The 14,155-nt window shown below is 43.3% G+C and overlaps 1 protein-coding gene across 1 annotated transcript in view; it reads left to right on the top strand.

Annotated features, from left to right (window-relative positions):
- ATP6V1D (ATPase H+ transporting V1 subunit D) overlaps window positions 1–7,590 on the top strand; it is a 53,388-nt gene extending 45,798 nt beyond the window's left edge. The window contains 2 exon segments of the mRNA XM_030213950.1: window positions 3,749–3,827; window positions 6,067–7,590. Of these exon segments, the coding sequence (XP_030069810.1) occupies window positions 3,749–3,827; window positions 6,067–6,205 (218 nt within the window). The 3' untranslated portion in view covers window positions 6,206–7,590.
- Window positions 7,591–14,155: the final 6,565 nt, after the last annotated feature.

Below are 14,155 nucleotides of genomic sequence, written 5' to 3'. Positions count from 1 at the left end.
GACTCAAAACTCGCCTGTGCAAAGCTGGCGTAGGGTTTCCAGAGGTAAGGGCTCTCTTGTTTGCTGCGCTGTTCGCTGAGCATCGGACAGAATAGGGAGATGACCTCATTTGCATTTCTCTGCTTATATTTCTGAGCACACTACCATAATCCTTATCCATACTCTTATCACCTCTCGCTTAGACTATTGCAACTTGCTTCTCACAGGTCTCCCACTTAGCCATTTCTCTCCTCTTCAATCTGTTCAAAATTCTGCTGCACAACTTATATTCCGCCAATGTCGCTATGCTCATATTAGTCCTCTCCTCAAGTCACTTCACTGGCTCCCTATCCATTTCCGCATACAGTTCAAACTCCTCTTATTGACTTACAAGTGCATTCACTCTGTAGCTCCTCAATATCTCTCTACTCTCATCTCTCCCTACACTCCTTCCCGGGAACTCCGTTCACTGGGTATAGCTCACTTATCTGCATCCTTCTCCTCCACTGCTAACTCCAGACTCCGTTCCTTTTATCTTGCTGCACCATATGCCTGGAATAGACTTCCTGAGCTGGTACGTCAAGCTCCATCTCTGGCCGTCTTCAAATCTAAGCTAAAAGCCCACCTTTGTGATGCTGCTTTTAACTCCTAACCCTTACTCACTTGTTCAGTACCCTTATTTTATCATCCCAACCTTAGTAATTCCCTTATCTCTTATTTGTCCTGTTTGTCTGTCCTAATTAGATTGTAAGCTCTGTCGAGCAGGGACTGTCTCTTCATGTTCAAGTGTACAGCGCTGTGTACGTCTAGTAGTGCTATAGAAATGATAAGTAGTAGTAGTTATATTACCATGTAATTTACATTGTTCTTTCCTGCACTCATTTCCCATGGTGTTTCCCTTCTAGCATACTGTGCTGGTAAATTTGGGCACTAGTCCCCGGTGCTAATGACTTCTAGCACCCACGTTTACTTCTGAGCATCGGCCTGTAAGTGCTTTGAAGATGAGCCCCTATGAGGCATATTTTCAAAGCACTTTGGGAGGCTAAGTTCCATAGGTTTCTATGGAACTTTGGGAGGCTAAGTGCTTTGAAAATATGCCTCTTTGTGTCTTAATGATAGTGTGAATTCTCAACAATCTTTAAACCAGTCAATATTTTTCCATATTTCTTGTCAATAAATGCACATCATGTCAATCACTTGTTCTTCAAAACATTCATATATTTAAAGCATTCATATGTTCTTATTTACTGGTATCCTCAGTGATGTCAACCGCCCACCACCCTTACAGGCTTTACGTGCCGATATATACAGACATCAGCCTCTTCATAGGTATACCATTCCTTTTATGAATTTCTCTAAATTTTATATAAATTTATAACCAGATTTACTTATCTTATTTGGTTCGTCAGACTCGGGGGGGGTATTACTGTCCGACATGCATGTTTCGCTCGAGCAAGCGAACTGTCTCAAGGACCTACCCCTAAAACACAAAAAACAAACTCAGTTACAGTCTAATCATCCTAGGCATCGGCTATTAGCTAATGTCCAAAGACAGATTGAAAATTCCTAACTTTTTCAAAACGTTTACCCCGTAGTCTTGTTAGCACCAGCTCTACAGAAAGTTACCTCAGTAAAGATGGTGACGGCGTACTAAAGTTACGTACATAGCCCGCCCTCTCAGCTCAAATCTCCTATGCTAGATCAGTGAAGCCCAATCTAGCTCAGCATTTAAGCCCTTAGGACTAACTGTTTGCAACCAAAAAATATACCACTGTTCCCGAAAATTTAAAACTTTTGCTATGGACCCACCCTCCTTCCTCTTCTCAATACATTCTACAATTCTCCACCTCATATCCTCTATCTTATGATGTTTCTGAAGCCAATGCTCAACAAGGGGAGCCTGCATATTTTGAGTGGTTATCCTAGATTTATGCTCGTTCAGCCTAATTTTAACGGGTCTTGCACTCCTGCCTATATAGATCAGGTCACACGGACAAATAATGGCATATATAACACCACTACTATTACAATCAGTCTGTGTATTGATTTTAATAGTTTTATCTCTGGCAGGTGGTATCCAGATACCACCTATCAGAGCAGAAGAGCACCATTGGCACTGACCACAGCTCTTCTGTCCACCTCTGGGTGAAACAATTTCACAAGAGCTCTTAAAGTTGTGTACTACTTAAACGTTCACCTATTGATTTACCTTTAGTATAGGATATAAGGGGAAATTCAGAAAAGCAAGGATATAGTTGGAGAATATGCCAGTGATTCTTAATGATCTGCACCGTTTTTTGACTCGTCTGAGTAAAAGGCAATACACACGTTAACCCATCTTCCTCTACCTCCCTTCTCCCGTCCTGTAAAAGAAGTGGGCGCTGAGCAAACCGTGCTCTAATAGAAGCTTTTTTCACCGCAGAACTCGGATAACCCCTAGCTAAAAACCTAGATTTTAATTCTTTTTAATGCTATTTAAATTCAGATAATGTAGAGCAAACTCCTCTCACTCGCAAAAATTGGCTGATAGTGTGTGCATCTATTATACTTGAAAAGAAGTTCCACTTTGTTCTCTTGGTAGGCTTTAGAGGCTTTCTCGATGCCAGTTCACATTCTCAATTTCAATCTCTTCTGGCTCCTCCTTTTGAAATCTCATCTGTCAACAGGTCCTGGCATAAGGTTTTTATCACTTCCTTCATATATCCTGGTTGTACTGTTTTGGGCACTTCTCTGAAATGCGTGTTGTTTACCAGCATAAAAAGGTGCAAGTGTCCACAGGTACTTTGTGGCCATGGCAAAAACCTTCACAGCAAAAATATAAGCCCTCCAGGGACAAGGAAATACCTATTATACCTGAATGTATTTCAACTTAAGCTACTTGAAAAAGGAGTGAGCTAAATTCAAGTAAATACATAAATTAAATATGTGCATTTTCCCTTTGAAAACTGGTGCAAAATCCATAGGATAAAAGTACTTGTGAACTTCATCCCAAAAGTGTTCCCCTCTTGATTATTACCTATTGTAACCACGCAAAATAACTGAATTCAAATGTGGTACAGTTTGACTGCATGGGTCTTTAATATTCTTAAACTGCAGACCTCGGCACAACTTAACTGATTTATTGCAAAATGTTGGTTTTAAACTTTGGCAGAAATTTCACAAATGTAGCAAATTCAAAGCTTCTACAGTTAAATTCAGCACCCTAGCCCAGGAAGAGTGAAGCTATGCTCATGGGGAGCAGTTGGAACCCTCCAGCAAAACATGGTCCATGTTGGAGCACTGTGGTGACACTGGGCTGTTCTTCTCGGCATCCATTTTATGACAGTTAGTTCCTTATGAGGGTGGCCATCTTGTGATTCCACATATATCTGCTTTTTATGTAAGCATATCTGTTGAAAATGTTTTGAAACAAATATTTTCAAGTTGTTTTTTTGTTTTTGTATGTGATAATGGTTTTCTTGCTTCACCTTACTCATGGCCTGCCTACCTTTCAGTTTTTTTCTCAGTTCGTTGTGACTATACTTGATCTTTTTCCTTCGTTTTTAAGTTGATTAAGAAACACCTTTCTTTATATAATCCCAGGATTCCTGGTCTTGACCACAGGCTGTCATTACAATAGCTAGACTGGAGAGAAAGGGGAGGGGGCGAAGACCCCCAGATAGTTACATAGAAATTTACACTATCATACCTTGTTAGAGGCTGGTTACAAAGGAGATCTTGCTGTAGTGTTAGAAATACAACCCGTTAACTTGTCCATTATGCATCCTAGTGATTATTCCGAAGATTGAGCGTACGCTGTCCTACATCATCACTGAATTGGATGAACGAGAGAGAGAGGAGTTCTATCGGTGAGTGTAATTCTGCTTTCGAGTCTCCCTCACCTTCTACCACATTGAAGCAGAGGAGGAGTGTTAAAGCGGTAGTGCTAGCAAAGGGAAATAGAGCAATGAGACCAGTAATCTGTTCTACTGCTGCGGAAAGACATGATTAATACAATTTCAGTTCAGGAAGTTCTGGGGTGCATGGCTTGGTAACAGTCTGGTGTTTGTCTTACATCATAGCTATAGTCTAGGAGAGAAATGTTACACTCCCCTTCCCTCTCTCTCATATAACAGTGTTTTCTCTTAAAACAGTGGTTCTTAAACCTGTCCTGGGGACCACCAGCCATTCGAGTTTTCAGGATATCCCTAATGAATGAATATGCATGAGACAATTTGCATATAATAGAGGTTTCAGGCATGCAAATCTGTCTTATGTATATTCATTAGGGATATCCTGAAAACCTGACTGGCTAGTGATTCCTCAGGACGTTTGAGAACTACTGCCATATAAGACTTCCAGCCAGCTTCCTCTGCCCCAACCTGACCCCAGCCTTCTCGGATATTTAATGAGCTCACACCAGACAGGGCCGGCTTAAGGTATGGACCAGTTGAGGCATTGACTCAGGGTGCAAAACCTCAAGGGCGCTGAAAACCTGACTCACTGCTCATCCAGGTAGTATCTCTCTCTGTTCCAAGTCTGGCAATAATCATCTCGGCACCCACTCTTCCCCCCACCCCACCATGTCTGCCTCCAAATGTGCCTCCCTCCAGTGGTTGCTGGCAGCAGTAGCATTTCACACCACTGCCGGTACTCGAGGTCTTCCTTCTGCTGTGTTTAGACCCCTGTGATGTCACTTCCTGTTGTTGCAGGGGCTGAACACAACAGAGGAAAGGCCTTGAGACCGTGTTTGGCAGTGTTGTGTGAAATGCTACCGCCGTCAGCGACACCTGGGGGGGGAGGGATAAGAAATGGAGACATGTTGGACTTCAGAGGGGAGGGGAGGTAGGATGAGAAGGAGAGATGTTGGGCCTGGGGTGGGGGGAGGGGAAAATAGAATGCCAAATGGAGATATTGGACATGGGGTAGGGAGGGTGGGCAAATGCTGGATCAAAGGAATATTCATTGTGGATATCCCAAAAATCTGACTGGCTAGGGTGCTTCTAGGGTCAGGTTTGGGAACCAGTGCTTTGGCCATTAGTGGCAGTCTTGCAGTACTACCATTAGGAAGTTCAGGCTGCCATATAAGGGCTTTTTTCCTCCTGTATCACAGCTTGAACCCTTAGCAGAACCATTTTAAAGAAGGCAGCCACCAGGGCAGGAGAAAGTAGGAATCGATGTGCCCCCCCCCCTCCCTGGAACCCCTGGACTGAGTCAGGGTTATGCTGGCTGGATGGCTAGAAGGTAGCTGGTTTGTGTGGAGAGGAGCTCTATGGTATTGGGGGGGGGGGGGGGGGGGGATGCTGAGCAAAAAAGGTAGCTCAGTGCACCACAGTCCCTTGAGCCAGCCCTGTCCCCATGTAAAATCCATTTACATTTTATATCCATTTATTTTTTTGGTTAGCTTTCAAAGGCCAGAACCTTCCTCCTCAGAGGTTAGATCAGACTCATGGTACAGTGCCCACATTGTTAAAGCTGACACAGGGCCCTGGCTCCAGCTAGCCATTCATTTTTTGAGTGTACATACTTCTTAGCATGAATTTCTCCCATCCAGCAGTTGCTTTTTGCCTTATTAGAGAAATACATGCACAAAATGGGCTTGAAGCAGTACAAATCGGAAACCTGTGCTTAACTCCTTGTGTGCAAGTAGGTGGTGAGGATTTAACCGCTTTTGTATATGACAATTGCTTCTAACATCCCTAAGACTACTTCTGCAACTACTTACTTCCCAGTAGCCCATCAGGACAATGTTTCATGTCAGCACAGAACACCTCCCACTTTCTAGCATGCTTTGGTGAAGTCTGGCTGCTCAGTATCTTTCCTGTTGTATTTTTCTTTAAAACAAAAAAAAGGGGGGGGCAGCTCAGTAAGAATGATGTGTGAAGCCTGGGACTGAGTGAGTCTGCAGATTCTGGACTTGATCCTCCACTGGCTCAAGTACAGATATAGATTGTAAACCCACTGGGGACTGGGAAATATCTGCTATACCTGAATGGAACTTGCCTAGCGTTACAATTGATAAAGGCATGAGCTAAACCCACATAAAATAAATACATTAAAAATGTAAAACTATATGGAAAAATAACCCAGCTCTACTATATTTTGAAGGTTAAAAAAGATTCAAGAGAAGAAGAAAATCTTGAAAGAGAAAGCAGAAGTGGAGCGGGCGGCACGGATGACAACCGGATCATCTGAGCCTGCAAATCTCCTGGCAGAAGACCGGGATGAAGATCTGCTTTTCGAATAGCCCTGTCTGTCTCCACCCAGGACACAGGCAGTCTGTTATTGTAAATGTAATACATTGTGCATCTGTTCTATTTATAAAGTGGCTTGCTTTTCGTTGTCCATATAAATGTCAGCAGCTGAACATTTCCCCATGCTGGACTGCAGATGAGATCTGTTTCACAAATGTAGCCTGTTATTGGCTGCAGCTGGGGGTGGGGGGAAAAGGATATTTTGCTTGAATTTGTTCTTGTTGTTGGTCTTTTCAACCTCCCCAAATCTTCCAGTTGGTTATGTTTCTGTGTCTGCTTTGAAAAGGCTTTTTGCTGTGAGTATAGTAAGGAAGAGCTGGATGAATAAGGTAGTGTCTTAATATAACACGTGGAGGAAGGGGGTCCAGAGTAGGTTGAGTTGATTCCAGTGTAATACTTTATATTTTTCAGACTGTACCACCTTTCTCCTTCTAGGGGTCTTAGGCTTTAGGGAATTGCTGCAGTTTTTCCTCCTTGTAAGTCCTAATCCCTCTATTTTACAACCTCATGTCTGGTTTCCACAGCAACTGTGATGGCTCAAGCTGAGACAGAGTGACCAGGATAAGCTGAGGTTTGAAGGACTAGGATCTCTGTTCCCTCTGAGAGGAAGGCAGATCAGCAATCCCCTGAATGCTGTGTTCTTTGTAGTTTATAGAATTTCACAGGAATTCATAGCAGGTTTATTTAAAAATATCATCCCCTATAGAGGCATTTTTGCATGCATATGACAGTAATAAGCACATAAATGCCATTTTATGAAATTACCTTGAGAGTATAAATACATGGGATGACAGTAGTGTGGGTACTCATAGCTGTGTTCTAGGGTGGTGCACAGGTGCAATCACAATTTACACATGTTATTTATAAAATATGTGTGTACATTTACACCTGGTCTCAAGGTGCTGTAAATGGATGTGGTTTCATTTACCTATGCTTTCTCCAAGATTTCTGCAAGTATTTTATAACAACACAGATGCCTTCTTGCCATGGTATAAAATGTACCTTCGTTTGTGGTGGGACGTTCAGGAGCAGCACTGAAACTGTTTCTTCTGTGAAGATTGCAGTGTGCAGTTGCACTAGAAACAGTTTCAGAACTAAATTGGGGTGTGTCTGTCTTATGATGGTAAATTCTAGCATGGTCCATCTCATTGGCCAGACCTTTCTTTTCTATTGTTTAATATTTAAGGCAATCTAACACTACTGTTCTTTGCAAAGCCATCAGTTGCCAAGTTAAAAAGAAGAGCTATTAACATCGTTTTCAAATAATTAAGAAAGATGTTTACAACATTCAATTCCTGGGTGTCAACTCTTGGTTTTTGTATATTCCCTGTGTGCCACTAAATTGTTAACCAATGTATATTCCTTCCACAGAAAAAAAAAAGTGTTGTCCACGGTTATGAAAATGTTAAATAAAGCTGCCTAAATAAAGCTGCCATTGCTAGCTGGCTGACGTAAAGAAGGCTGGTCCTCGAGAGCCCTCATTCCCCCTTTTAGTGGCTTTTTTTTGTTTGTTTGTTTTTCCAAAAGGGAAATTTATGAAGCAGGGCTAAGGAGAAATGTTGAAAAATGGTGGAGGAAAAGTCCATACATTCACTGGCTTCTTGTTGGGGTTTTTTAAACTACATGTTCATTATTCATTCTCGGATTGAAAATGGAGATGACTCCCTGCCATTTTGAACAATGGGGAAAACTCTGCAATGAGATATCTGAGGCTGCACTAACCCTGACTTTACCTGAACCTTACCCTTGAAGCACTAACAGAGAGAGAGCTCTTTTAGGGATACGGTTTATTCTTCACAAGAACTACCAGACTCTCCTTTTTCTTGCAGTGACCAAATTATGGAACAGGGAATGCTGACGCACAAACATAAACAGTGAGAGAGCCCAAATCTGGAAGCTCATATTAGGGGGGGGGGGGGGGGGGGGAAGAAAGGGCCATATGCAAAGAATGCATTTGTGGAGGAAAAGGCAGACAATAAACAAGAGGCTTAGCATTCACTGTTCTTCTTACAGATATCCTAGAGCCATGATGGCGAACCTATGACATGCGTAGCCTTTTTGGATGACACACGGGTTGAAAGCCGGCAGCAAATAGAACCCAGCCTACTTGCTCTTACTGCCAGGGCCGGTCTTAGGCAGGGGCAACAGGGGCATTGGTGGTCTTATCGCAGCTTCAGAACCCCCCTCTGAGTCGGAACCCCCCTGCTCCGCCCCACCTCAGAGCCTTGGTAACCAGCAGTCCTCTTCGTCAGAATCATCCAATTAGGAGTGCCCTTTTAGGCGCCAGACAGGCTCCCTACAACCAATCACAGCTCACTGCAGTTGTAGCTCAGCCAGGTGAAAAAACTGCCTGAGTCTTGAGGCAATTGTGATTAAATGTTGAACCTGAGTGCTGAGTGCCAGTAACCCAGGCAGCTGCTGCTCTCTTCAGACAAATAAAGTTGGATCAGCAGCCGCTTTCTTCCTCTCTCTGATCCTGTTGCAGCCTTAGCTCAGCTATGCTTGGACACTGACTGCTGCTCCTACGCCACACTTGTTTGGGAAGTTCCTAAAAATACCGGTCCAGCTAAGAAATCACTTTTCATTGCTTTTATAATGCTCCTTTCACTACTTGTTTGTAGCAATTCGTTATGAAAGAGGGAAAACAGCGCCAGGTAAGTTAAATAATTAGTTTTTGATTTATTAAATACAGTTATATATTACAATTATACATTTTTGTTATTTAAACTATAAATATCGCGAAATTATGGTTTTTTTTTTCTCGAAGTGACACACCACCTGAGTTATGCTCGGTTTTTTTGGCGAATTTTGACACACCAAGCTCAAAAGGTTGCCCATCACTGTCCTAGAGAGAAGCTCCTCCACAACAAGTCCACCAATGCTTGTTTATTATGTAATTTATATACCACCTAATTTGTAGTACAAGTCTAGGCAGTTTACACAAAATACAAATATGTAATATAAAGGAAAAGAACTCTTGTAAATTATAGAAAAGACACTCCTTCCAAGAATCATAAATAAAATAATAGCAGTCTGATTAGGATGATAATTGGACACCACCACAATGTCAGGTCTGGCTCCTACCTGGGTCCCAGCAAATTTGCAAAAGCAAGGTTGGAAAAAAAAAAAAAAAAAAAGGCATTTTCAGAGCTATCTTAAAAAGCGTCAAATTATGTTCAGAATGAGAGTTAAAGGGAGATTGTTTAAAAAAAAAAAAGGGGGGGGGGGGCTATGAAGAAAAAAAAAAGCTGTATTGTACTTTCCCAATTGGGAAGGACCAACCTATGGTCATTAATAGATCGTAAAAAAAAGACACAGTGGGACATAAGATATGATATGTGAAACTAAATAACCTTCTCTGCGCATATCCAGCAGATAGCCAAGACCTGTCGCTCCTTCCTCTATAATATTAGCAAAATTTGCCCTTTCCTCTCTGAGCACACCACCCGAACTCTCATCCACTTTCTCATTACCTCTCGCCTTGACTAATGCAACCTACTCCTCACTGGCCTCCCACTTAGCCATCTATCCCCCCTTCAGTCTGTTCAGAACTCTGCTGCACGTCTTATCTTCCGCCTGGACTGATATACTCATATCACCCCTCTCCTCAAGTCACTTCACTGGCTTCCAATCAGGTACTGCATACAGTTCAAGCTTCTCCTACTAACCTACAAATGCACTCGATCTGCAGCCCCTCCTTACCTCTCTACCCTCATCTCCCCTTACGTTCCTACCTGTAACCTCCGCTCTCAAGACAAATCCCTCCTTTCAGTACCCTTCTCCACCACTGCCAACTCCAGGCTCCGCCCTTTCTGCCTCGCCTCAGCCCATGCTTGGAATAAACTCCCTGAGCCCATACGCCAGGCCCCCACCCTGCCCATCTTCAAATCCTTACTCAAAGCCCACGTCTTCAATGTTGCCTTCGGCACCTAACCACTTTACCTCTAGTCAGAAAATCTAGACTGCCCCAACTTGACATTTCGTCCTTTAGATTGTAAGCTCCTTTGAGCAGGGACTGGCCTTCTTTGTTAAACTGTACAGCACTGCGTAACCCTAGTAGCGCTCTAGAAATGTTTAGTAGTAAGTAGTAAGACCAGTGTGAAATGCTTTATGAGTCAATACTAGAATTTTAAACTTAATTCTAAAGGTATTGGTTGCCAGTGTAGGCGCTGAAACAATGGAGAAACATATCATCTCCCCAGGTGGGAAAGTCACTATGCAGCTGTGTTCTGTAACTATTGCAAATGTTTTAGATTTGGTTGAGTGATCCCTGCAAAATCATTACAATAATCAATTCAAGATGCCACAAGAGCAAGGCTTCATGTATGTAGAGCTTCAAAAGATGAACAACTTCTCATAGCTTGGATCTGACGCAAAAAGAAAAAGCCTGATTTTAATACTGATGAAATATGTTGAATAAAAGTTATGTGAATCTATAATAATGCCTAAGTATTTGGACAATGTAACTGTTGGAACTGGTAAACCAAACAAAGTAGGGGTGAATGATGGGATGGAACCATGGCCCATGAGCCAACAAGCAGTAGTCTTAGACTGATTTAATACAAGTCTATGGTCATGAAGCCAAGTCGAAACAGCACCGAAGCAAGATTGTAAAGGTGGCAATAGTATGACAAACACAAAGGAATCCTGTTTAGAAGGAAAGGATCCAAAGAAACTTAACGGAGATTAGGTAGGAAAGCCAGTACAGTCTGTGCCCTGATTGAGGATCGATTGATTTGGATGGTCTGGGTGGAGTTTTTCAGGGGCTTTGACAACAGAAATTTTAGAACAAGGAAAGCGCCAGGCAAACTTCTATAGTTTATGGCCTAAAAATGGCAAGGATACATCAAGATCAGGAATACATAAGATGAGCACATTATAGCATATGTAATGAGTTTATATTTTTGGGCAGACTGGATGGACCGTACAGGTCTTTATCTGCCGTCATCTACTATGTTACTATGTTCTTGAACCAAAGGTACTAAGGGGATAAAATGGAGTTGTGAGGGATCTCAGAATTAATAAAGAGATTGCCATGATACTTTATATTTCAATATTTTTATTGATGAAATAACAGAACATGTAACCACCGTTCACATCATAATTTGACAGTTCCACAAGCCATGGTACAAATAACAAAGACACCAATTATCTCATCATCATTTATCCCCATTTCCCCTTCTCCACCCCCCCACCCCCCCCCCTCCCATCTCTTACATCATTTATTGTACCACTGTTATGCAGCACATCCATCAATGAAACCAATGAGTGTCAGTGTAATATATACATTCACGTTTCAACAGATAAACTGAATCACAGAGAGCTCTGGATCTTATAGCTCTCTACCTTTCATATTAAAATGTATTTGCCCTGGGAGCAATCCCTCCCTCCCTCCCTTCCCAGTTCCTTCAAATATGAATATGAATGTGGTTGGCATCATCTCGTCTCCGTCATTCTGCTTCGGGTGCTTCTTTCGTCCCCCGCTTGTTTGCCAACCTCTGGAGAATATGGCGTCTGCTAGCAGGGTGTAGAGTGTTCCAATATTTCTTCCAGACCCGTGTAAACACATCGGGGCCTTTTACTCTGTTGACCACTGAAACTGCCCCACAGAGCACCTGGTGCATTAGTTCAGTCATCTTCGTCTTCCACAATTCTCTGGTGGGTGACTGTTCTTCTCGCCATTTGAGGAGAATCACTTGTTTCCCGACCAGTGTTACTCTTTGTAGAAAACCCGCCATTCCCGATGGCATGGATTGTCCCGCCTGGAATATATCGAATAAGAGCAAGGGCCCCACTAACAGTTTCCGTTTCCAGTACTGCCCCGACTCTGTTATTATTTGTATCCAAAATTTCTGGATGTCTGGGCACTCCCAAAACATGTGGCCCAGCGTCGCCCTTGGCTCTCCGCATTTGAGACATGTACCAGTGCCAAAGCCTGCTTTCTGCGCTCTAATCGGCGCTATGTAGATTCTCAGGGCAAACTTGTACTGTTGTTCCCATTGTCGTGTAAAGACGGATCTCTTTAGAATTGCCCTTAAGAAGCTCTGAAGGTCTTCTACCGTTAACACAGTCCCCAGATCCCGCGACCAGTTTGCCGCTAGGTTGTAATAGTCTATGTCTGGCGTGGTATCTTGAAGGTTTCGATGATGGAAGCTTAGGGGCACTATATTTTGTGATCCCAGCGTTAATGCTGTTGAGAGAACATCTTGTACATCCTCGCTTAAGTTAAACGCTCCCAAGGCGTGAGCGTAATGTTTTACTTGTGCGTGCGCAAAAAAATCTGTGTCCAAGATGCCATATTCTCTCTTCAATTCTTCCATGGGTTTAAGCTGCCCTTCCTCATCTATCAACTGGTACAAATAGAGAATTCCTTGCTGTCTCCAACGCGCAAAAACTTTATCCATTGTCCCCACCGGGAAGTCTGGATTCAGCCTCAGGGAGACAAAGGGTGTTGCTGCTGCGGAGAAATCATGTCTTTTGCACAGCCATCTCCACATTGCTCTGGCTGAACGCACAAACCAGTTCATGGGGGCTTTGACCCCCGCCATCTTTTTGGTGGTGTGCAGCAGACAGCTCAAGTGTAATTCAGGTGTCAAGGAAGCCTCTAACTGTGTGTTTGTAAAGTGTTGACTGCCCACCAACCAGTCCCTTACATGTCGCATAGTGCAAGAAATGGTAAGGTATCTTACATTCAGTAAACCCATTCCCCCATGAGTTTTAGGCTTATATAAGACTTCTAGTGGTAACCGGGGTCGTCTATTGTTCCATAGGAACTTCCTTAACATGGCCTTCAGTTCTCTTTCTTCCCTTCCTCTCAGGTGCAGTGGCAACACTTGAAATTTATATAACCATTTAGGAACTATGAGCATGTTGAAGAGAGCTATGCGCCCCGACAAGGAAAGCGGACAAGCGCCCCACATTCCCAGCAGGCGTTTGGTCTCCACCAACAGGGGTCTTATATTTATCTTATAGAGTGTGGATAATTTGACCGGCACCTCTATCCCCAAATACTTCAATCTCTCCTCTGCCCAACGGAAAGGGAAGGGCCCCACCCAGTCCTGCTGGGCTTCTCCTGTCATCCCCATTGCCATAGATTTTGTCAGATTTAAGCAGAATCCTGACAGATCCCCGTAGTGTTGTACTTCCTTCAACAGGTTCTGTACTGAGTTCTGCGGATCATCTATCATCAGCAGTAAATCATCTGCATAAGCTAGAAGTTTAAGTACCTCTTCTCACGCCCTCACGCCCTTAATCCCTGGGTTTTGTCGTATATTACATAGGAGAGGTTCTAACGCCAGCAGAAAAAGTAATGGGGACAGGGGGCATCCCTGTCGTGTCCCTCTCCTTATCAAAAATTCTTCCGTTCTTACCCCATTCACTATCAGTCGAGCTCTCGGATCTGAATAAAGCGCTCCCAGCACTCCCGCAAACCAGCCCTGCACTCCAATCCATCGCAGTGTTCCTTGTAAAAAAGGCCATGCCACCCTATCAAAGGCACGTTCTGCATCCAAACTTATCACTAAGCCCTTAGGTGCCCTTGCCGGCGCTTCTGTTACTGCCGCTATAAGTTTCCTTACATTAATAACGGAGTGGCGGCCTCGTACAAAGCCAACCTGATCCCCTTTAATTAAAGAGGGTATTACCTGGGCCAGGCGCTCTGCCATAACACGAGTCAAGATCTTGATGTCAACGTTTATTAAGGATATGGGCCTATATGCTGCTGGATCTTCTGGGTTTCGCCCCGGTTTCGGTATTAAACTAATCAGGGCTTCATTAGCATATCTGGGGAACATCCCGTCTTTCATCACTGACTCATAAAAGCTCATAAGGGGTCCCACTACCTGCATTTTCAGGGACTTATAGAATTCTCCCGAAAACCCATCAGGGCCCGGAGCCGAATGCAGTTTTAATGTCTGTATCGCCTTCAGCACCTCCTTGGCCCC

Source organism: Microcaecilia unicolor, chromosome 9 (assembly GCF_901765095.1).
Source record: "Microcaecilia unicolor chromosome 9, aMicUni1.1, whole genome shotgun sequence".
In the NCBI taxonomy this organism is placed as follows: domain Eukaryota; kingdom Metazoa; phylum Chordata; class Amphibia; order Gymnophiona; family Siphonopidae; genus Microcaecilia; species Microcaecilia unicolor.
This window is presented reverse-complemented; position numbering and strand designations above follow the sequence as displayed.